The sequence below is a fragment of the Larus michahellis genome, chromosome 1 (genome assembly GCF_964199755.1).
Source record: "Larus michahellis chromosome 1, bLarMic1.1, whole genome shotgun sequence".
Classification (NCBI taxonomy): domain Eukaryota; kingdom Metazoa; phylum Chordata; class Aves; order Charadriiformes; family Laridae; genus Larus; species Larus michahellis.
Genome location: NC_133896.1, coordinates 65743287 through 65765298, shown reverse-complemented (window position 1 = coordinate 65765298; position 22012 = coordinate 65743287). Strand labels below are relative to the sequence as shown.

The 22012-nt window shown below is 39.3% G+C and overlaps 1 protein-coding gene across 9 annotated transcripts in view; it reads left to right on the top strand.

Annotated features, from left to right (window-relative positions):
- The window catches only part of BICD1 (BICD cargo adaptor 1), a 184976-nt gene extending 164876 nt beyond the window's left edge, over positions 1-20100 (top strand). For 4 of the 9 annotated variants that reach the window (XM_074583139.1, XM_074583085.1, XM_074583076.1 and 1 more), the window contains 2 exons: positions 7621-7696; positions 14268-20100. In XM_074583139.1, the coding sequence (XP_074439240.1) occupies positions 7621-7668 (48 nt within the window). In that variant the 3' untranslated portion in view covers positions 7669-7696; positions 14268-20100. Of the gene's footprint in view, positions 1-7610; positions 7697-14267 lie in introns of all 9 variants that reach the window. The other 5 variants (XM_074583118.1, XM_074583098.1, XM_074583107.1 and 2 more) reach the window with 3 other exon arrangements.
- Positions 20101-22012: the final 1912 nt, after the last annotated feature.

The following is a 22012-nucleotide window of genomic DNA, read 5'->3' as shown; positions in this document are numbered from 1 at the left end:
AGTTATCACTGATGAGACCAGAACCATACATTTCATGCTGATCAATATAATTTAGCTGTTATGGCATGAATTCACTGCAGTTCTACAAGTTTAGTTTAATTTCTATTTGTATATTTCACTGTATAAAGAAAGCAGTTCTGAAATAAAACCTATTTCTAATAGAAGATCCAATCTGTTTGTTAAAGAATTAGAAAAAAAAAAAAAGGAAGAAAAAAAAGATTGCAGTGATATCCATGCCTTACTGCTGTATATTTTCATCAAAAGGTTATTGACATTTTTCTCTATATATCTAAGTTATGACATAATTGCTGAATGGAATGTTTAATATTAGCATCATTTGTTGATGTTCTCCTGTAAAATCTTAGACTTCTCGTTGTTTCTAATTGAACAGGTATGCAGGTGACACATTGTACCTTCAAGGCGTGTTACCAGATATTTATTGCTTTCTGTGAAAGTTTTGGGCTTTGGATTCCAGTGTTATTGATTAACTAAAACAGCTATTGAAATCTCTTGAAAATGTTGGTAACAAAAGCCATCCATCTTTACTTTCTTTTATGACAAGGTTTAATGTGGTTTCAATACTTATTTTTACCATCAAATATACAGGAATATTCAATATTGTGCTTCTCATCTCATAAAATAGGCAAAGCTGAAGTGAGCCTCTGTTTAAATTAGACATGCTGACATTTTAGCTCTCTAATAGAGCAGTTCCTTGGGAGGTTGTGATGTATGGAGTGAGCTCACCAGCATTTCTTTAATCAAGACTAGTATCCCTAATTGTAAGTATCTCCCTATCTGCATTTTTTAGGGCTATGAAAGCTTATAGTTGTACCCTATGTTGTTTCTTCCAAAGCCTACTAAAGTTACGGTTCCCACTGACTTCAAGTTTTGGATCGGGCCCTTCTTTACCTGTAAAATAGTACAAGTATTTTTGGCTTGGACGTATTTGTGGCCATCTGAAATGTATCCTAGACACTTACGTTTCCATGAAAGATGAGTAACGAACAAGACAGAAGTGTGATGATTTCTGTATTTTTAAGACCTTTCCCATTCTGAAATGTTTACAGTGTGTGTCTTTTAGTAAGTATTTCATGAATCATCAGACCTTTCTAAATGTGCTTTTTATGAACTGTATATAAAAGAAAGGAACTGAATACATGTTTTCAGCTTCTATCATTTCCATTTCTGCTATTTTACTAACCCATTATTTAGCTTCTCAGTGGATTTAATGAGGAATTATTTAAAGCATTCACAGAAACCATTTGAGAAATAACATAAATACGTCATGTTATAGAAAGTTTGAAAAAGCATGCAGAGCTGACAAGAAACCTCTTAATGTTCTTTGTAACTGTAGAAAAATGCATTTCACTAATTTTGCTAGTGACTAGGTATTATTTATTTAAAAAAAACCCTATTCTTAACATGAGCTACAGCAAACAGCAAGGTTCGGATATAGTTTTTTCACTATATTTTGAGCTATCAGTCACATTACCACTGAAGCACATGGACTGATGGGGGAACAGCTCTCTAGGTTGGGGCTAAGTCAGGTCTAAAAAGAAAGCAGAAATCAAGTCATGCAAAATAAGGAAATAAGGGGAAAAACACTCCATATAGTGTAGCTGTTGTATAGATGAAATAACTCACTAGAACACAGCCAAGAAACTTGACATGACGTGACCTACTAAACTGTGCCTGTGTTATGTGTCAGATAGTGATGCTCCATGAGTTGGTTTGTGGAAATTGCCAAGACAGATAGCATTTCTCCAAATGCTATAAGAAAATAGCATTTAAATACCCTACCTGTTCCAGTAACCTCAATCACCTGTTTTTACTCCTGAGAAGCATTTACCAGAAGTCTCTCTTATGTTTATTCTGTCTGACCTTGTCCTGAAGGTAAAGATCTGAGAGGAGGAGGAGCAGGAGGAGGCCTGTGTCAGAAGCTTGGACGTGTAAAAAAAACAGTGGGACATTCCCAGGCCATTCCCAGGCAAGGAAAAGGGTGGACATGTGGAGATGACAGGAGATGAGGATTTTAGATGCCTCCTACTGCTGGCCTATTACACCTTAGTGCAGTATGTAGATATTGCTGATGCCTTCAGCTCTCTGTGTGACTTCAGCAGCATGCTCAAATCTCTTAACCTTTATTCCTCAAATAATTTTTGAGAGGACTAAGAAATAAATAGTGGAAGAATTCATTGTTATTGAAACATCTCCAACCAACAATAATCTAAGACACCAAGTTTCTCTGAATAGCAACCTTAAGATATGAGTTAGCTGGATATTTGCAAGGCTTGACAAAGGAATTTCACAATAGATTAGCTCAACCTTCAAGTAAGCCAACACCGATACATGGTTGATAAATTTATCTATCTCCATTCAATGATCCGTTATTCAGTTTAATGGGAACAGAGGTAAAACTCAGATAATGGGAAAAGCCATAAAATCTGGGTACTGGAAAACGTCTGTGCAGGAGCTAACTTGCACCTGGTGAAGTTTATTAGGCTGCCTGCGTGCTAGCCCTGCCAGAACAGGGGTGGCTCTTGCGGAGCTGTACAACGGCTCAGTCCCATGGCTCAGTCCCCCTGCACTGCTTGTTTTATTCCCAGGCCAGGACAACCCAAGTCAATCCTGCTCTGAGAGAGCTGGGGTCAATAAGGCCGGCCAGGCCCTGTGTGGTTGCTCCACTGTAGTCCTCTCCTTCCAGGGATGGCCTGCAGAAGCACAAAGCTGCCACCCAGCTTGCAGCTGGCAGACCGACCAGCTGAGGCTGTACACAGGGCAGAGGTAACTGTGCTATTTCCAGACCCACACTGACCCTGGAAGCAGGATAAGGCAGAGACTCTTCTAATCTTTGACCCGTACCATTGTTCGTGCTTTTTTCCTAAGGTAAGCCACAGCTGTCCTCTCACCACCTGTTCTTTGCGATAACCATTACCACTCAAAGTTCCTCTTGGCCTTGAAGAAGATCATAGTGTTCTTGGCACTCATTAGAAAAACAGCGATAAATTATAAGTGAAACCAGCTAGTCAAATAACGGTATAAACTTATGTCCCTGTCCTCCCTAGACATAAACAGTTTTGGGACGTTTCTCATCCTGTCAGATTACACTTTCAAAGCATCTCTACAATTCTCAACTCAGCAAGGTGGGCAAGTGTTTTAGTACCCTCTGCCCCATTCTTCTTAATATTTCACATTTGTCTTTTGTGTTTGGAAGTTTTCCTGATTCCTCACCTTTGAATAGAAATGATCGATTTTTTTTTTTTTCTTGTCTTTGTAGGACTTGCTGTGTAATGCAGCATGTTTCTGCCTCTGCACAACTAGAAGGCTACTGATTTGTTCTTTGCCCAATACTTTTGACTCATCCTATTAACCCTTCATTCTTTCCCATTAAATTGACATCTCGGGGAAGAAAACAATTCATTACAGCTTCTCTTTTCGAGTAAGTTGTCAGTAACATCTTCATAGGCGTGCTATCAAATTCCTCAAACTTTGTGAACCAACTTCGATTGACATTGGATAGCATGACACAAAGTGATATTGCACGAAATCTTTTAGCTAGGAAAGAAGGACTTTCTGTTGGCTTGCAGTGGTCAATGGGGTGCTAAGGAGAGTTTGCTTTAAAACACTGAAAAAGCCTCAATCTCACATTTTGTCGTAAGCATTTCTTGAGAGCTCTTCTTTTATCAAGATCAGATTTTTCCCAATGTTTTTCATATCAGAAATACTTAATATGTAACAGTACCTGTAAAAGTGTTGGATTGTGTTGTTGTTTGACTCTCAATTTTCCCCTTTCAGATAAAAGAAAAAAGCTCTCCATTGATTAATTGAACTAGATGCAGTTAAAAGTATGTTATGTATCAGTTACTCATTCACAGCATCCCCACTGCTTATCTTGGGATTCTTACTAGTCTCGGTCTTTGACAGCTCTGTGTAGAGATTAGTAATTTACTGAGTGTCAGAATGTGCTGAAATGTTCCATTGCAGCGTGCTTGGTCCTCAGCAGATGGGATTGAAAGTGCTTGCGCGTAGATTTTTCACTGAGGACATTGCTGATGTCAACAGAAGGCATGCCCATCCCTTGGATGCTAATATCCCAGTTAAGCAGGCCTGTGTTGATTGGAGTCACCCAGTTCACAGACTGGAGGGCAGAGGACACCTTGTGACATGAGGGAAAAGCATTGTTTTTGTGGCTGAGCCAAAGGGAAGCACAGGAAAGTACTTTTTTGTGAGATTTGCTCTCGGCAGATAATTTATAGCAGCACATTCAGTCCTCATACGAGCAGATGTAGCTTCTCTGAGCGTGGTATTTTTAATGCTCTTGTATCAGGAGCTGATTAGCCTGATTAGGACTGGGCATTAGATTCCAAAGGAAAAGCAGCACTGGCTAATCTGAGAGAGAGGAAATCTCTGAGCCCTTTACACCACCATTGCCAGCAAATGGCTAAAATGTTAAGAACTGGGAAATGGGAACAGGCCTAACAAATCGTACGAGTCAAGCCCCAAAGCTTCAACAGATGTGGTGGTGTACGTTGCCTGATACTGCCACAGGACTCAGTACGGACTCATCTCCTGCTGAATTCAGTGAAAACTGGCATATGCATTTTTGTGTGCAGTAGCCGTTCTCTGCCATTTGTGGTTGAAATGGTCACTGAACTTCATTTCTTTGGTTTATGTTCATAGAATTGTAAAAGGGTTCTTAAGAGATTGGCTAACCCATCCCCTGTCCCCAGTAGTTTATTTCCTCACAGCAGCTGGAGAAGATAGAGAAAAGAGATAATCTGTATTTAATAACTTTATTAATCATTTTGTTGATGGTGTTCTCTGAAGACACACCAGAAAGTTTAATCTGTGTCTTTTCCCCAGGTGTCTTCTACATAAATAGCAAACCGTCCTTTCACTCTGTAGCCTGACTGATGCTCCCTGAGATTTGAAAAATGACGGGAACGGGCTTCCTCCAACGTGATTTTTAATTTTTTTTTTTAATTTGTTTTTATTTTTTAGTAAAAGAGAGCATGTCTTTTTTTCCTTGTCTTTAGGGTATGTGAGGTTGACCGCACAATCAGTAAAGGCATCTTTGAAACTTTTAACCTGCAACAGAGTATTTCAGAAAGAAACAAACATTCACTTGATAGAGGCAGTTGTTCCTTAGTAGAAGGGAAGGACCAAATGCTGTCTTCTAGTTTTCACCATTAAAATTACTTCTTATTACATTGTGTATCAACTGTCTGGCATTAGAGAATAGGGTTATAAACCCTCCAAAATATTTAAAAAGGATTAAATATAGAAGGAATAAAGTTTAGCTCTGACACAGCTACTTGGACGTAAGTCGATAAGAGCTCCTTTGAAACTGAAACGCGTGTATGTAAGCCATGTGCATTCAGCTTAGCTCTTTCCTAGCGTAATCCTCAAAAACTTCACTCCTGAAGGATGTAGGAGAGCGATTCAGCCATCTGAAGTCCTGTGGATCACCAGATATTGGACTGATGTAAGTGAGTGTGAGCCAGGTTGCGTGAGCATTGCTGACGCCAGGTAGAACTGTTGCTTCATGTGAAGTCGAGGGAGTTTGCTCACATCGAGTACTTATTTATCCAGGTTTCATAATGCTTACAGAATCTGGCGCTCTATTCACGCGTTCTGCCAAATGTAGCAGATGAAGAGGCATCATAAAATGTTTGCAGGATGTTTGAGATATTAGAATAGGATCATAAATCAGGCATTTGCATTGTTCTGGAAAAGCCTGTCAGAACAATTTCTTCTGTATTTTTGAAACCCGTCTGCACCTTTTCATCACATCATAGCATTCTGTTCTGTATTCCTTTTCTCGCTGACTACCATCTATAAGATGTCAGGGATGACTTTGCTTTGGACTTCTGCAAGGTAGGTTTTTTTTTTTAGAAGACGACGTTAATTTTTATTATTTTTTTTATTTTTGACAGTCATTTCTTCTTTGCAGTTAGCCTGCTCTGTCTATCCCCCTCAGGCACCTCTTTTTTTAAATTGAGCTTTGTCCTGAAGTGACAGACCCGTCTATTTGTGGCTCAAATACATTGCAAGCTCTTGCACTTCTCTGCTACAAGACGTACTGAGGACTATAGTGGTTATCATGGCAAATGAAAGAATGGCACAGTATCCTTTCTTATTCCATTTCTGCTTCCTGACGCAATGGTGTCAGCACAAACTGTGCATGTATTTTTCTGATGTAGATACCTGTGCACTTGAAAATCGGTCCAAAACCCTCTCCTAGCTGAAGTGTGAAGAAACTAGTGATTTGGGTACACTTGCTTCCACCCACTGGAGGTCAGCACAGATCTTTGTAGGAAGTAGGGAGAAGGCTCTGGGGTTTTGTGTGAAAAGGAAATGTCTGGCTATGATGCTCAGTGTTGCTAGGAAGGTGTGTTGCTCTGCATTGTACCTAATGTCATTTCAAGACTCTTGACAGCAAATTACTTGCATGTTCTTCCACTTGATTGAGACAAAGAATAGAAGTGGGTTTTGGAAAACATCCACATTGTAAAGAGAAATTACTGGTGTTGAGCTGTAAGTAGCAGCCAACTGAAGAAAAAAAAAAATAAATCAAATTCTTTCCAAGTACGTGAAGTCTGGTCATCTCATTTTTAAGGTTCAGGGGAAAGTAACTCCCTTCTGCTGAAGAGTCAGGTTGAGAAACAGGTTGAAGCAGTCAGAGAGGATGATAGGTCTGCAAACCCTGCTGGAGACAAAAAGTAATCTCCAGTAGCTTTCTAGGTGGTCACAATTTCACCCATAGATTTTAATGTTCAAGAGGACCCTGATGACTCCGTTGTCTGACAATCCGAATCACGCAGGCAGTGGAATGAAAGGCCAGACTGCTGCAGGGAAAATGATCAGATCTTGAGATCTGGAAATCTTGGTAGAAACTAGTGAGGTAGAAAGCAGGGTTGTCTTGCCCAACTACTTTCATGAAGTCTCACAAATATTATTGAGTTTAAAGCTGTCTTCATATTCCAAATGCCACAGTAAAACCATTGCAACCAAGGATTATTTGGCTTTACTGTTATTTAATAAATTAAGCACTAGAACACAGCTTTGCAAGTGATTAATGTGGGAACTGCTTTGGCAGAGAATTGACAAAATAATCTCAACAAAACAGTAAAAAACAACTGTATCAAGTTATCCCTTTTCCCTACCAAAAACAATCTCATGAGCAATATTTAGAAATTGTGAAGACCACCTTGAAAGCTTTTTCTCGAAGGCCATAATGAGATGGCATCTGTAATTGTTGTTATATGGATGTAAGTTCTCTGGAGAAATTTTGAGTAGCTTTATTGACACTTTTTATATTAGATGTAAGCAAAACAACTTCTTCACCAGCAGAAGAATGAGAAGTACAAGGTCTAAATGCAGATCCTGAATACAGCGCATTATTGTAAGGGAAGACAAACAAAAAATGTCTCCACAGATGCTTCTGAAAAGAAAAAAAGGCAACAGCTATCAGAAAAAAGGTGTTTCTGTCAGATAAGGAACCAAGAACACATTCCTCACTAAATCTTTCCATCAGATGCGTAGCCTGTGTACTACTGTTACTAACCCCTTGCCCTGTAATCTCTCTGTATATATGTCTAATTTATCAGTTTCTTGTAGATTGTCAGCAGCCTGCTGCCTCCATACCGCCACACGGCTCACAACTAGCCAGGGGGCCAGATTGCCAGACTGTCAGGTAAACTTAACTAACTTTTCTCTTTGCACACAGCTGCATGTACGTCTGCACCTCCCTTCCTCTTCCTTATACAAAAGCTCTTCACTACACTCCGTCACTAACAGCAAACTTCTAACGACTTGAGGAGCAGTGATATTTTCTGCAGTGACAGTACGAATGTAAATCACGGCGTGCACGTACTTATATCCATGTAAAAATATGGAAAAGAATGCAAAGTTGGATCTCGCAGTCCTCATTTGGGCTTTTTATGCAGACAGTTTCCCAATGATGCCAAAATAATAATGATTTTATTTTGTCGCTAGATAAATTTACATAAATAGAGGATGTTTAATTTTAGGGGTAGGAGTAGGCTTCCCTTTTTGTAAGGTGGTATTTTAAAGGCATTTGTGAGATTTTAGCAGACGCATTTCAGAAAGCTCTCCCTGACCTGGAAACTCTGACTCACCACAGTCAGTTCTTAATCTTGTTGTTAAAAGTAAAGTCCTGGTGTCCTTGCTCACAGGTGGTGCAAAGGCTAAATCACGCTTCTGAGTCAGTTGAGTTAATCAAGGCACAAGAACAGACCAAAGCAAAAAGAGATTACAATAGTTTGCTTTATCTGTTCACGGTGTATTCTGTGCATATATTCACTTCTGCCTATACTCTCATTTGAAATAGGTTACATTATTTTCAGACCTTAGCCGGATCTGTAGCGACCGAGTCGATCTGTAGCCCTACATGTAATGAAGCTATTTCCCACGCAGCACTGAACTCTGCGTGTGCGGAAGCCTGCAGTGATGCCCACTGGGGAATGGCTGTGGTGCAGCTTTCAGGCTGCACATCAGGCTCTGCTGAGCGCTAATTCGGCGAGGCGCAGGAGGTCTCCCAGTAGCCTTGGAACGGACGCTTGGTTTGTGCCTCTCTCTTACTGCCTATAAAGTGGAAGTATTATTAACTTCCTTACTCTGTACGGGTATTATGAAAATTTTACTGAGAAGTTGGTGAAAGCTCATTATAGTTGCTAAGTACCACTTACTGGTTTGCAGTTTGGAGTTTTACAGCACACTGAAAAAAAGTTACTAGTTCCATTTTAAATCCTTAAAATCCCTGTGAAGTGATTTCTGCTGTATTTTAGATGTTACAACAATTTGAGAATATCACTAGGTGCTTTGGATACACAGAAGTCTTATTTTAACCCTATTTAATTTACCATCATAAAACCAAAGCCTATTCTGTTCCTTCCAGAGCTCTCCTGAGGGAGAATGTGCCCTACTACCACCCCTCTCTAAGTACTAACAAATATTTGCTCCTGCAATTTCAAAAATTCATCTCAGAATGGAAGACCTGCCTGATTTACTACTGCTATACGTTTGTCTGCAAGCATTACCTTGTACCTTGCGAACAAACCCACAGAAAGGGATGAGGAGAGTCTCAGGGTTTTCTGTTTGTCCCTGAATTTTGCCTCAGTTAGGAAGGACCTCACTAGCTACAACCAGACCTGGAAGTGTTGTTCAAGAGGACTTTCTTGCCATGTTTCCAAACCAAAACTCTGGTATATGGGGAAAAAATAATGATAATTAAAAAGATGGTTCATATTTTTAAAAAATTCAGATCAGTCATCCCACAAACAACACACAATGTATTTAGCTGAACTATTGACTTTCAAATGACTTTTCAACTGATACTCTTCTGGCGAAGTGAAAACAACACACTATTTTTCATATATTTACACTGTTGCATGTCTCAGCCACATAGCTGCACAGTCTCATAAAGAGTGAAGTGTAACAACAGATTTAATGCAAGTCAGCATGATGTCAGGAGTTACTGAGTGCTTTAAATAAAGCAACTGAAATCTGGAATAAAAACTGAAGGCTTTTAAAGAACTAGTTAGACTTAATAAGGTTCAGATTTTCTAAATCCACTAGAGGAGGAAGACAGGAGCATGTACTGCCCGTCCTCATCCTCTGACAGTCCCTGCTGTTATGGCACATATGCTTTCAATCATACGGTGCTGAAAAATGAGGCAGATTAAAGCTCTGCCCAGCCCCGAAGTCGCTCATTTTAAGAGAGAAGTATGCTGCTTGTTTTTTAAGTCTCTAACATTACTTTTGCAGTATTGTGACCTCTCAGTGGCATTTCACCCAGCATTAAACAATAGCTTGTTAAGATTTGTAATTCACACAGATGTTTTCTGCATCCTGCAATATGTCTAATCGTGTTCAAACTAGTTAATATGCCTGACCATAACACGGATAGGTTCACTCTGAACTTTAAGATCAAATACATGAGTTTTCCCTCATCCATATCTGTACTGAATTTTAAGTGGGACTTGCGTAGCTCTGATTTTCTAGTAATTGTGATTCCAGTGCATAGGCTTTGGTGAACCTCACTGGAAAAGCTGTGAACAGTTTCAAGCCAAATGAAAATCCAGGACACATCTAGTCAATTTATTTAGCTATACATCTATCTGTCTTTTTGTTTAAGTTTGCATATTTCAACTGGAACTTGATCTGGAGAATCTGTGAGAACTTTTCTTAAGAGATTTTCTAAGTAAAGTGATGCAACAAGGCATGAAAGTCTTGCTCTGCCTTCCATGTACCACCTCAATTTCTAGGTCCAGGGCAAGCAACCCAATCTGAAAATTACTGGATGATGTTCTCCCTTCCTAGCATCTGTAGCTACCTGTCTGGTGGACTGTACTGCAGAAGACTAAAATATTGGCATCAGCCAAAATTAGATAGATTGTGTCTGTCTTTGAATTGTGTTCAGGTTTCTGTTGAATGCAGTGAAAACCTCCTTTTCTATATTAGAGGCCAAACTCTAGACCCAAGTTATCTATGAATGAAAACAAACCCCCAAAACCTGATACTGCAAGTGAAATCAATGCTAATTTTTAATAAGAAATAATGCTTTTATTTCATATATAATAGGAAATTAAAAATAAGGCAAAATATTACTGCGTGCAAAATTGTTGCATTCTGAAAATATCACTGGTCTTTTTATATTTTCCATTGCTGATTTGTTACAGTTACAATCAATGCCAGACAATATTGCATGCGAATGGCATCTTTAAGACAAAGAACAGAGTACTTACTAACACCGAAGGGCTTTGCATGCTATTTTCCAATTGATTTTAGAAATACATGATTAGCATTTTGAGTGCTGGGGGGAAAAAAAAGAGCTGCTTAAAAGCAGACAATAATACTAACACAAAAAATGACACAGACTTCGTTCTTCAACTGAATGAATAGATCCCCAAATGATACCAGTATTTAAAGAGAGGTTTACAAAAAAGTCTGTTAAAAACAGATGTTTTAAAAGCCGCACGTATCCCATGGGGGGAGTGTAACAATGTTCTTCCTTATTCTGAGTTAATAGTTAACAGTTTCAGGTTCTTCCATGTCTCTCTATTGCTTTGTGTTACTGATCTCACCTGCCATCCTCTGCTGCCCGTGGCTGTCAATGTGCCTGATAGCTCAGCTCCAGGACCTGCTGCCACCATCACCTACACTGCCATAAAAAGCACACTGCATGCCATGTGTCACTTGCTGATCCGGATGTAATTTTTGTTTATATACTGCTATGGTAATCTCCATTAATGAACTGGTTGTATCGTGTTTCTGAAGACAGGGTGGTAAAATAGTAGAGTTTTAGGAAAAGATTCGAATCTGCTGGGACTGCAAGTGATGCGTTTATACGTGTTGCTGCAAAGGTGCCTGATAACCTTGTAATTTTTTTCCTCTTCCTAATACCCCTAATATTTATTATTGATTGAAAGGGGAATGGTGAGAGAAAATTTTATATTTCTTCTGTGCGTAGAAGTGCGCTTGTATTTCAAAGTGAGAAGCAACACCGAATTCCCATGAAGAGAATACGAATGTAATTCTAAGCACAGCACTTCCTAATCTGAGCTTAGTCTGGGATAGTTTGTATTGCCGTATTTGCAGTCAGGGCTGACTTTGTACTGAAGGTCATGCCAAAGCATTATTACGGTTGTGTATGTTTGTGTAGAGGAGACCCTCATGTGTCTCAAAGAGGTCCTTTTTCAGGCCATTGCTGTTCATAACTAGCCTTAACTATGGCTCTTTCCTCACCAGTCCTCTCCCTCAGAGCACAAACATCTTGTGTTGCTTATTTTGAAAGCTGGGAAGGAAGCCCCAAAAGACAAACACATCTCTGCTAATGAGCAAGGAAAATGTCGGTTGAGTTTTTGTTCCTCTCTGACAATTGCAGAAGTCCTTTGGAAAAAGAAATCGGGTAGCAAGGGAGGAGAGCAAGGCAGTCTTTGTAGGGTAACATGGCCAACTCCTTCTTTGGATTCCCCAAATGTGCTGTTAAAGTTCTAATTCACTTTTCTTTCTCTGAAGGACTTAAGACTAGTGGTGCTCCTAAGCCTATCTTGAAAACTTAGGAGGTGCTGAAGCCAGGAGCTGGCTCTTGATGAGTGGATAAGTTTGAGAGTAAATGCGGACCTCTTGGGTCCATCTGCAGTCACCCCTGACACAAACTGATTTGAGTGGAGTAGGCAAAGATCTCGCTCAGATCCCTCTTCAGATGCTGTATCTGCGTGTGGCAGAGTATGACAGAAGAAAAGGATAGTTACAGCCGTTGAAAGAATTACTTAGAGGAGACAGGCTTGATGTCTTCTCAGTGTGTTTGATTAAACAAGTCTAACTACTAATCTTGAAGAAAATATTTTAGATTAAATATTTATGCCTAGGTGCTTAAGGTTAGACTAAATCTATATGTAAACTGAAGAGTCATAGTCCATAGCACTAAACACTTTGGGACTGACCGACTCAGACAGCTGAGCACGAAACAAAGCTTGTGAGCTCCCGAGCTTCTGTAACCCACTCTCACCAGCCATTTTGCAATCAGGAAACTCGTCTTCAGGAGCATTAATGTGAAACAGAATCTAACTTAAGCTATGCAAGTCTATGACCTTCAAATAAACCCAGAGGTGCAAGCACTGTATCTGCTGCTGAACTGTAATACCTGTGGATTTGTTGGCATAGTCTCCTAGGCTTCTCTGATTTGAAAATGTGGACATTGCCATCTACTTTCTTAATGGTGATGGTGCACACTTGTTTCTGTCTTCAAGCAAGCGCAATGTTATTTCGTTGTATCCCTAAGCAAATGCTATATGTGGAACTACAGACATTTTCAGTACCGCTGGCATTTCCAGTGGCAGATTTTCAAATACCTCTGGCATTTCAAATTGATTCATTTCCAGCAATAGACTAATTGCATTCCTTCAGCCAACACTCCAATAGTCTGTGCTGCAGAGATAATGTGTAACAGCATGGCTTCTAAAGAAGGAAAACGCAAATTTTCTTGAAGACAGGGACATAAATGATTGTGCTTCATCATATATCTCACTGTTGAGGTTGGAGTAACTTCAAGACTGTAGAACATTTGAAGCATTAGGAAAAAAACCTCTTCCCAGAGCAGTTACAGAAGTGGATTAGGTTTTTGTGGTTTTTAAAATAAATTGCATTTACTGGCATTCTATTTTGGTATCTTGTTTTGCCGCATGCTTTCCTTCTAAGTTTAATGGCTGTCACTTAGCTTGACATCGGCAAGAGGAGTTGAAGTTCACCCTTTTTAAAACAGCACAGGCCAAGGCTGAGGAATCACACGGGGCTCGCTTAAGCTGTGCCTGCAGTGCCTACTGCAGTGTAGCGTAGACTGCTGAGCCGCCTTTAAATGATTTACTGATTTCCTGAAACCTGATTTCCCAAAGCTTTTCTAGCAGGAGCACCCTGGAACTCTGCACCGAGAGGTGGGCCGTGTCTGTGTTAGCTGCCCCTTCTCTTCGTAGTGCTACTCCAGCCCCACCGGGTTTGCTGGAAACTAGTTCAGACCTCTCGGCACTCTATGACAGCGTATGCTGTAAATGCACACTTAAGAGGTTCAACGGGTGAATGCTGTTATCAGGCAAAACATACGTGAGAAACAATCAAATGACAAAAGTATGTGAGAGAACTGAAGAGGATTTAAACAGCACAAAAGCAAAAGAAAAGAGAACACAAACCCCCCCACCCTCCGGAAGTGTTAATTACAAAATATGTAATGCTTATGTTGCCTGACGAGGAAGGCTGCACCATATTTGTATGGATTTACTAGTAAATAGGTCACATTCAGTTAAGAGATAATGTTTTCACAAAGTGATGAAACCTGATTTCCAGACTAGCGCTGTCCTTCATTTCAAACAATTAATAAGTTGCAGATAGAAAATCTTTAATGCTCACATAAAGATGGCGCCTGTACTTCGTCCTTCAGATTTTCTCCCCCATTTCACACATGCATTCACTTCTCCACACAGCGTTTTTCATCAGAGCACGGACACAGCAATTGTGTAGGTGAACGGGCAAGCAGGATATCCGTGCCGCTTCACGTATGCATCCAGGTGTCACTGAATGTGCCTGCACTGAGGGTTTTCTTTACATATACTGTGTATCTGAGAATACAGATTGAGAGAAGAGACTTAATCCCCTTTTAAAGTTCATTTCCAGCCCTGTACTATTTATGTGCATTTAAAAACTTCGCCGTGCATTTTAAGCGCTCTTTCTCTCTTCTTTTTAATTTTCAGTCCTAATGCTCTCCCAGAAGAGCAGCCACATTCCAGCTCTCAGTGTGCCCCTCTCAACTGTCTCTCTAAGCCTCCTCCTTACCCCTAGTCTTCATATGCAGCGTAAGAGAAAATGCAAACGGAGTGGAGTTCACGCAACAAAGGTTGGGGTTGTTCCCAGCAAGCGGGTAGACCATCCTGCCTTGTTGCTGCGTTGACAAGTCTGGATTCCTGTCCCCTGCTCTGGCGACTGAGGGAAGGCTGAGAAGAAGAACACAAAGCACAGAGCCCCAACCTATCAAGAAGACTTTTTATGGTTCCTCTGATTGTATTCAAACTTTGCTATCACAACTAAAGTGTAGTGGAATTTAACATCTCGACAAAAATGTTCCTCCCAGCTGCTTGGCTTTACCTCTGAAATGATGAGAGACTTAAGCCAATATTAAGAAAAGTATGTTACACAAATCCTACCCTCACATTCTCTAAGTTCAGCCATAGGAACCAGTTCGAATTTCCTTTTGTCATTAAGGGTGTGATATTTATTTCTTACTTTATTTGCACCAGAATTTTGTGTTTATAAAATACAGTCTCTTCTTTTTTTGGTGAGAGTTGTATTTAATTGATTTAATTTTTTTTTTTTAAAAAGCAGAAATAGCTTAAGTGAAGAATGACTGTGTTAATATTAAAAAGAGGCTCGTTGCATTGGCCAGCATATGGCCAATTTTTATTGCACAAAAATGTTGGAAATGGGTTGAATTGGAATGTTAACAATGACTGTATATTTTGCTGCTGCACTGATATTGTTTATGCACTTGTTTTTTTAATTCCTATTGCATTAGCTTCTGATTTTGTTCTAGCTCTTCACTGAAAGATAATTATTAAGCCTAAGAAGGAGATGAAAGGATGATGTATTGATTTGTTCTCAGTTGTTTGCTTGCATTGTAATTATATTTTTGCATTTCAGACAAGTAGACGAATTGGTGCTGTTCTTTGGGGTTACTTTCTATTTGGTATCTGAGAAAGAACATCTAAAACAAGTAAAATGCTGTGTGCTAATTGAAAACATTCTTTCTTCCCACTCCCACATTCAGGATACTAGCTCGAGGCCTTACTGTGAAAGGCTAGTGTGAATGGCGCAGTCGTATGCATTTCGTGTGGAGTATTCTGTGGTGAAAGAACTCACGCAGGTAGGGTTAACCGTGTGGATCAGAGTTCGTAGGACTTTGCTGTAGTGCATTTTTTTCCTTGCCAAAAATCAACAGACACAGAACCTTAGCTCATGTCAGTTTATGACAAATACTCAGGTGATCTACGCTACGCAGACTCTATCGCAACAGTGCACAGTGTTCCTAGTTAAAGATTCTTTCCTGTAAAAGCTGAGTACGTCTAGGTTTTTTTTCTTAACAAAAGTAGTGAGGTTCAGAACAAAATCAAGGAGAGGGGAATTTATTTTGCACAGTACCTGACAGCAAGGCAAGAGGCTAAGTAGGGGGTCATGGTTCAGCATCTATGGGCTTCCCCTCTGGTCAGCAGCTCGAAAAAGAAGTCTGCAGTACTGCCTGCCTACCTACTTGTTGGTAACTGTTGCTTTGTCAGGTGGCCTTAATTAATTTACAGAAGAAAGGCTTAGATATTTCCATATGTCTTTATTCCTTCTCTGCAGCATCCGTATGACCTACAAGCAGGAACCACAGAACAGCCTAAGGTACAGAGCAGCTGGGGGAAAACAAATTGCTGCAGGTGTGGTTGGAATAATTCTTTCATATTTTGCCTGAATCTGAGAAAATGAAGTCAGTCTTCTGTTAGTAACAGTGCTTACCAAATGTTACGATACGCGGAACATCAGCAGAGGAAAGAATCGGTGACCACTCAGTGTGCCTAACAAATTGTTATTACCATAGTACCAGTAACAAAGGTGCTGTAAATAGAAATAACTCTCTGTCATCAACAATGTATGTCATGTAACCTTGGCAAAGCAGCTGAGCTATTGTAACAAAACATTCAGAGTCAGAGGTGGAGAAAAGAGGAACAAACTGATCTCCAATTCTGATCAGATCAAATAGACGACACCCGGCAATGTTTCGACTTCGGTTTCCATGCAGTTCGCATGATTCTTCTCTCACACGTTTACATCGCTGTTCAGTATCATACTCAACCTACGTGTTGTCTTGTCATAGAGAACTCAAGTGAAACCTTGTTCAGCTCTATCGTAATGTCTGACACTGAGATTAGCTGCTATCGTGATTTTTATTTTTTAAAAACAATGACATTATGTCGGAGGCAAATGCTGCCTTCAGAAAGCACCTCATAACTCCTGACCTTGTCAGACTGGTGTATGAATATCGCACAGTGGCCACGTCTGCATCCAACAAAGACAGCTGCTGTATATTGTTAAAAAGAAAAAGAATTTGCATTGCACTTTGAATACAGTTACTGCAGGCTGCACTTGGAATAGTTTTTCCTATTTCCGTATGCAAATCAAATGCATTTTCCCTGAATTTAAGTTAAACAGAAATTCAGTGAAATACATTTACTTTCTATACAGATACAAATTTATTGGAAAAAATGTTGTATCGGAACAGTTGTTTGGAAACATATTTGTTTCCAGTTGTGATTTGCAAAGCAACTTTGGGAAATCGAAACATTGTACTGGCATGTCCGTGCGATTAAGGGTTATGAAACAGCATAGAAACAGATATAGAAATTCTTGCCCCATTTTATAGAAATAAGTGGGTTTATTAAATTTTTTATTCTCTTAAGCTTTAAATTCTTCATTTCGAAGTTTTCAATTTACATTTTTTTATATGTAATAGAACTTCAGTGTTGGAAATGTAAGAAAACTAGAAACAAACCAACTTAAATGTACAAATGGCTGTAGTTATCGCATTGTAAGTTATAAAACTGTGTAGGTCCCTGGGACAACTTTTGTCAGTTAACCAGTACAAAATAAAATATAGATCTTGAACTTGAGATGATAAACCCTTCTTTATTATACAGTGATTGATAACACAACTTTGTGAGAGATTTTGTAGGAAATATTTACATGCAGACAAAAGCAGAAACAAAAGCCTGTTTTTTAAATGTTTGCAAAATATTATATTTTGCCCGTTTAAAATTAATTTATGATGTGTTGATATATACTCTGATTTTTAAAGATTAAGAAAAATCTAATACGTATATTTTGTAATGTTCGATTATACTCAGAGAGGACGAAATGTGTCCTACACAGTAAAGAAGCAATTCAAAACCTGCTCCAACTTTCGTATCTGAAATGCGGCTTTCATTCTCTATGATGGCCTTGAAATTTCTTTGGATTTGGAATAGTCTATTCAGTTCTGGGGCATTTTGGTTTGCGTTTTATTTTCTGATGTAGTGAAAAAATATTCCTTGTTCAGTGAAACGATCCACTTTTGGAAATTCAGTTTATAGGAAATATGTGGGGAAAAAAAGAAAAGAAAAAAATAATTTCAATAAAGGGGGAGAAAAAGGTTAATAAATGCATTGTAAAATGTAATAGTATGGAAAATATATATTTTCTATCAGTCCGAAGACAAATGGAGGTTTTACAGAAAGAGGAAATATTACCATTTTTCATGCTAATTGTATAGAAGTTTCTGCCTTCTAGATGGAGGCAATAGTGATATTCTTTCCGAATTATCTGATTGACAGGTTGGCATCTCTGTGCTTTCTCCATCCACATTTTTCACAGTAAATTCATGTAACCGTAGCTATACAGTAGGGTTCATAGAATGAAACTGTAATTAAGGTAACGCTGCAAGTTTTAATGCCAAGATGACTTTCATTTTATTTTTTATTTTAAAAAAATTGTGACCTTGTTTAAGCCATTTGCCATATTTAAGTGTGAACAGAACGGAGAATATGTTATGAAATATAACCTCACTTATGAAATATGACCTCACCTATGAAGGCTGCTCATGATCATTTAAGTCAGCTGTTAGCAAAATATGACCCCGTCCTCATCACACTGGGGACAACATCCACGAGTCTGGGCCCTTATTTTGATACCAACCTCACCGTTCAGCGTGCAATGCCAAAGTCAGTAGTTGTGTTACCAATTCCCCTATAGCCGGGTTGATAGTCGTAGTAAGGTATAGATTTTATCAGCCCTTCTGAGGTCTGTTCCTTTCTTTGGCGGAAGATGCGTATCCACTGAGGTTACAGTAAATTCCTTCCTTTTGTACTTCGGAAATCTTCGTTTGAGAATGGCAGGCACTGATGTTTTACCTTTGAAGTATGATAATTGCTATAGTTACCTCTTTAAAAATTCCAGTCATCACTTTTCTTCAGTTTTCCTTTGCTGTGTGTGCAGTGAGTCTGAAAGGGATATACAATATCCAGACTTTTTTTAGCCATTAAGGGGTTTTTTTAATATAATCAAGCATCCTGCGGAAAAGAAAAAAAAAAGCAATTGCCTTTCGCCTTCAGGCACAAATGCATCTAAATATGCAATGTAAAATGCATGCATGAGATTCTGAACATCGTGTAGCTTTTCCATATCCATAACTAAGCTAGAAAATTCTTATTTCTTGTGCAATTTGCATAGTCCTCCTGCTAGAAAGGCGAGAGGGCTATCACAGAGAGTCTGTATCTTTCATTCTGAGGTGCATGGCTTAAATCCGTATTGGATTTTAATCTGTTTCCTGTGGAGATCTTGAGAATCCCCTTCATGAGATTTAATGGCAACCAAGTGACAAAGTGACAAAAGGTAAAGGAAAAATCCTGTATTCCATAATTGGAGTTAATGTGCAGGCAGACTCTGGGTGATAGCGTCTTGTCTTTCAAAAATGTCTTTCTCCGAAGCTCTGTATTTGTCTTGATTATCATGGTTTGCTGTAAAAGAAAGCGTGAAGTGTGTATGTTTTTTCTCAGCATTAGTAAACTGAGTTTAAAAGTTTTTATTGATTATATGGTTATTGGATTTCAAGAATATTTTGGAACTCAGTAAACACAAGCGATTGAGAAAAGTTTCAAGTAGACTGGCTTGCTAGCTGAGTTGTTGCGTTATCAGCTATGAAGAAGAAATAAGAGTAATCTAGCTTTTTTTTTCTCCTGTTCACAGATATGGCTATGTGTGCTATGCCAGTGGGTAAATTAATCCATTTCATTAGTTATTGCCCTATTGATTTTCAGCCCTGTGGTTTGACTGTTAAAGGGTTAACTAACTTGATCCTTTGTAAACAATTTAAAAAAAAAACCTGATGTTTTGTGACTTTTGTATTCTATTGAATGTTTCCATTTGCATGATGTTCTGTATCTAACGAACCATACAGATTGCTGTGTTCCTTTCAAAAGAGTTTTAACATTGGTGGAGTTTGTGACAAACACAGATTTGTATACTGTATGTTTACTGCTGTAATAACTCAGCTACTCCCATGCTGAACTGACATTATGTTGTCCTGCCTTCTTGGGGTTAAATGATGGAGTGTTTCTAGATGGTGAAGAATATAAAAGTATATATGTTCATTTGCTAAAGACTGAATATTGGAAACTCTTCTTGTTGCTACTTTATGCTAAAAGCAAAAAAAGTTAAATAATTCTTGTTTCCAAAAATGCATCATTTGTTTTTAAAATTGAAGTAATTCCCATGTTAACCCTTCCTTGTCCTTGTAGACAATCCTAGATTAATGCCTTGTGAGGGATTCATAAAGTCTGTGCTTGTACATGTGTAATATGATCATGCAGTCAAATGGTTGGGAAAAACACTCTAGTGCTGAAGAAAATAATTAAAGAAGCCAATATACTGATTCTTACATCTTTATGTTCCAATTAAAATTACAGTGTAATGCATAACTGTTCCAGTGAATAAACTGGCCATTTTTGTTCATTTAATGCAGTGCTGTCTGGTCTACTTCTGTTTATGTCAGTTTGCAGTGTGTTGGCTTGGCTTATACTTCTGCATTTACTTAGTTCTTAAAGATCCATAATTGTAAGTTTGAAAGGTATCAGATAGGAAATTGAGAAGGGAAATCAGCATTAAAGGAAAAGGGAATCAGAATTAAAGCAGAGATGCTTCCTCTGTTTTCTGAGGCAGACACTAAAATAAAGACTGGTTCCCCCTCTACCGTTTCCAACAGATTTGAGTAATCTCTGAAATGCTGCAAGATCTGCACAACGTCCCAGTACAAGAATGCTTTGTAAGTTGCAAATCTCCATCCTCAGGGGATGTGGAAGCAAAGGGAGAGCTGAAGTCGGCATAAAATTGTCTTGGGAGTGCTGTGTACGATACAGCGCACCATACCTGCTTTTTAAAGTAAGAAAGAAATGTCTTTTATCCCTTGTGGAAGAGCCTGCTCTGACAGCAAGGGGGTCACAATGCTCCCTCAGCAGCGGGTCCCACTGTGGTCCGGGAGCGTGACCCTGGCAGGCAGGTGGCCGCTGCAGCTCCTCCGGTGAACCTCACTGCTGGCAGGGTCTCGGAGGGGCAGCAAATGTCCAGCTTTTGGAAATGGGGCCAGGAAAAGCTGAGAGCCCGGGGGAAGGACTGCGCCTCCGAGCCTGCTGTGCTGTTTGACTCAGTGGGAACTATTGGAAGGCTGTCTTTGTTTTTGGCTGCCTGGCAAGGTGCTTTGGATAGTAACGGGATTTGTGCACGGTGACAGAAATGCAGTTCAAGGGCTGTTACTTGTCTGAGTTCTTCCCACTTCTCTCTTTTCCTCCATTTTCTCATGTAGCAGGGGGAGGTCTCCCACCTTATCTGTGTTCATTGCAGAAATGCCTTTGGCATGGTGTTGCATGATCATTTTAGCAGAAGTCTGACTGCTCAGGGTAGAGTTTTCTTATGCTTCTCTTCACTTTTAAATTAAAAGACTTCCTGAGAATAAAAAAAAGGGGGAGAGCAGACTTTTCTTCCTCAGCGTATTTGTTTTGACGGCAGTTTCACAGAGGGTTGCCCCTTGCGGGAATGTTCTCATGGCAAAGTCGATTTGAGAAACTTCTAACCCTTATTGCTCCTTCCGCTTCCTCTTTATCATCCCTTCAGCTGCTCTTGTGCAGCTCTCTGAAAGGCAATGGTATGAGTAAGGTCACTGAAATAGTTTGGATAAAAAAAAAACAACCAACCAAACAAAAAAATCCAAAAATATATCTCCTGTTTCCAAAGAAAATGTCTGTGGAATATCTCCCATGTTCTGGAGCAGTAGGTACTTTCTGACAAATGAACTATTGATTTTCCTACAGAAATATGCCAGATGATAATGGAAAAGATCCCGAAGCTAAAGTTTACAGTGACTGCCACTGCAAGTTTCTGGATACCTCTGTTGGTAAATCCTGCAGTTAGGCTTAGAGAAATGCCAAGAACTCCCAGTTATACCTAAAGGCAGCAGGAGCCATAGTTTGACTCTCTTAGCACTGTAAAACACTGACAACTCAGGTTGAGCACAAAAAATTACTGCATAATTTTGAACAAGGTTGAAACCCAGATTTCATGAGACCAACAATAAGAACAGGGGTACTAATTCTGAAGAGGGCCGTATTAAAGAGCCTGACATCCACATCTTCTAGCAGCCTGTGAATGACAGAAGAAAATATTTTCTATATAGAATAAAATACAGGGTGAAAATGGAGCTAAAATAGATAATAATAATAACAACAACAACGTGCATCCTGGGAAAAAATATTTGGAATAAAGCCAGCTCTCATCTATTTGTGTATGCTAAAGGCACAAGCACAACTGCTTTCCTCTCAGTGATTGTCTGAATGAAAGAAGAAAGTCCTAACTTTGCACAAAAATGAGCCTTAATACTATA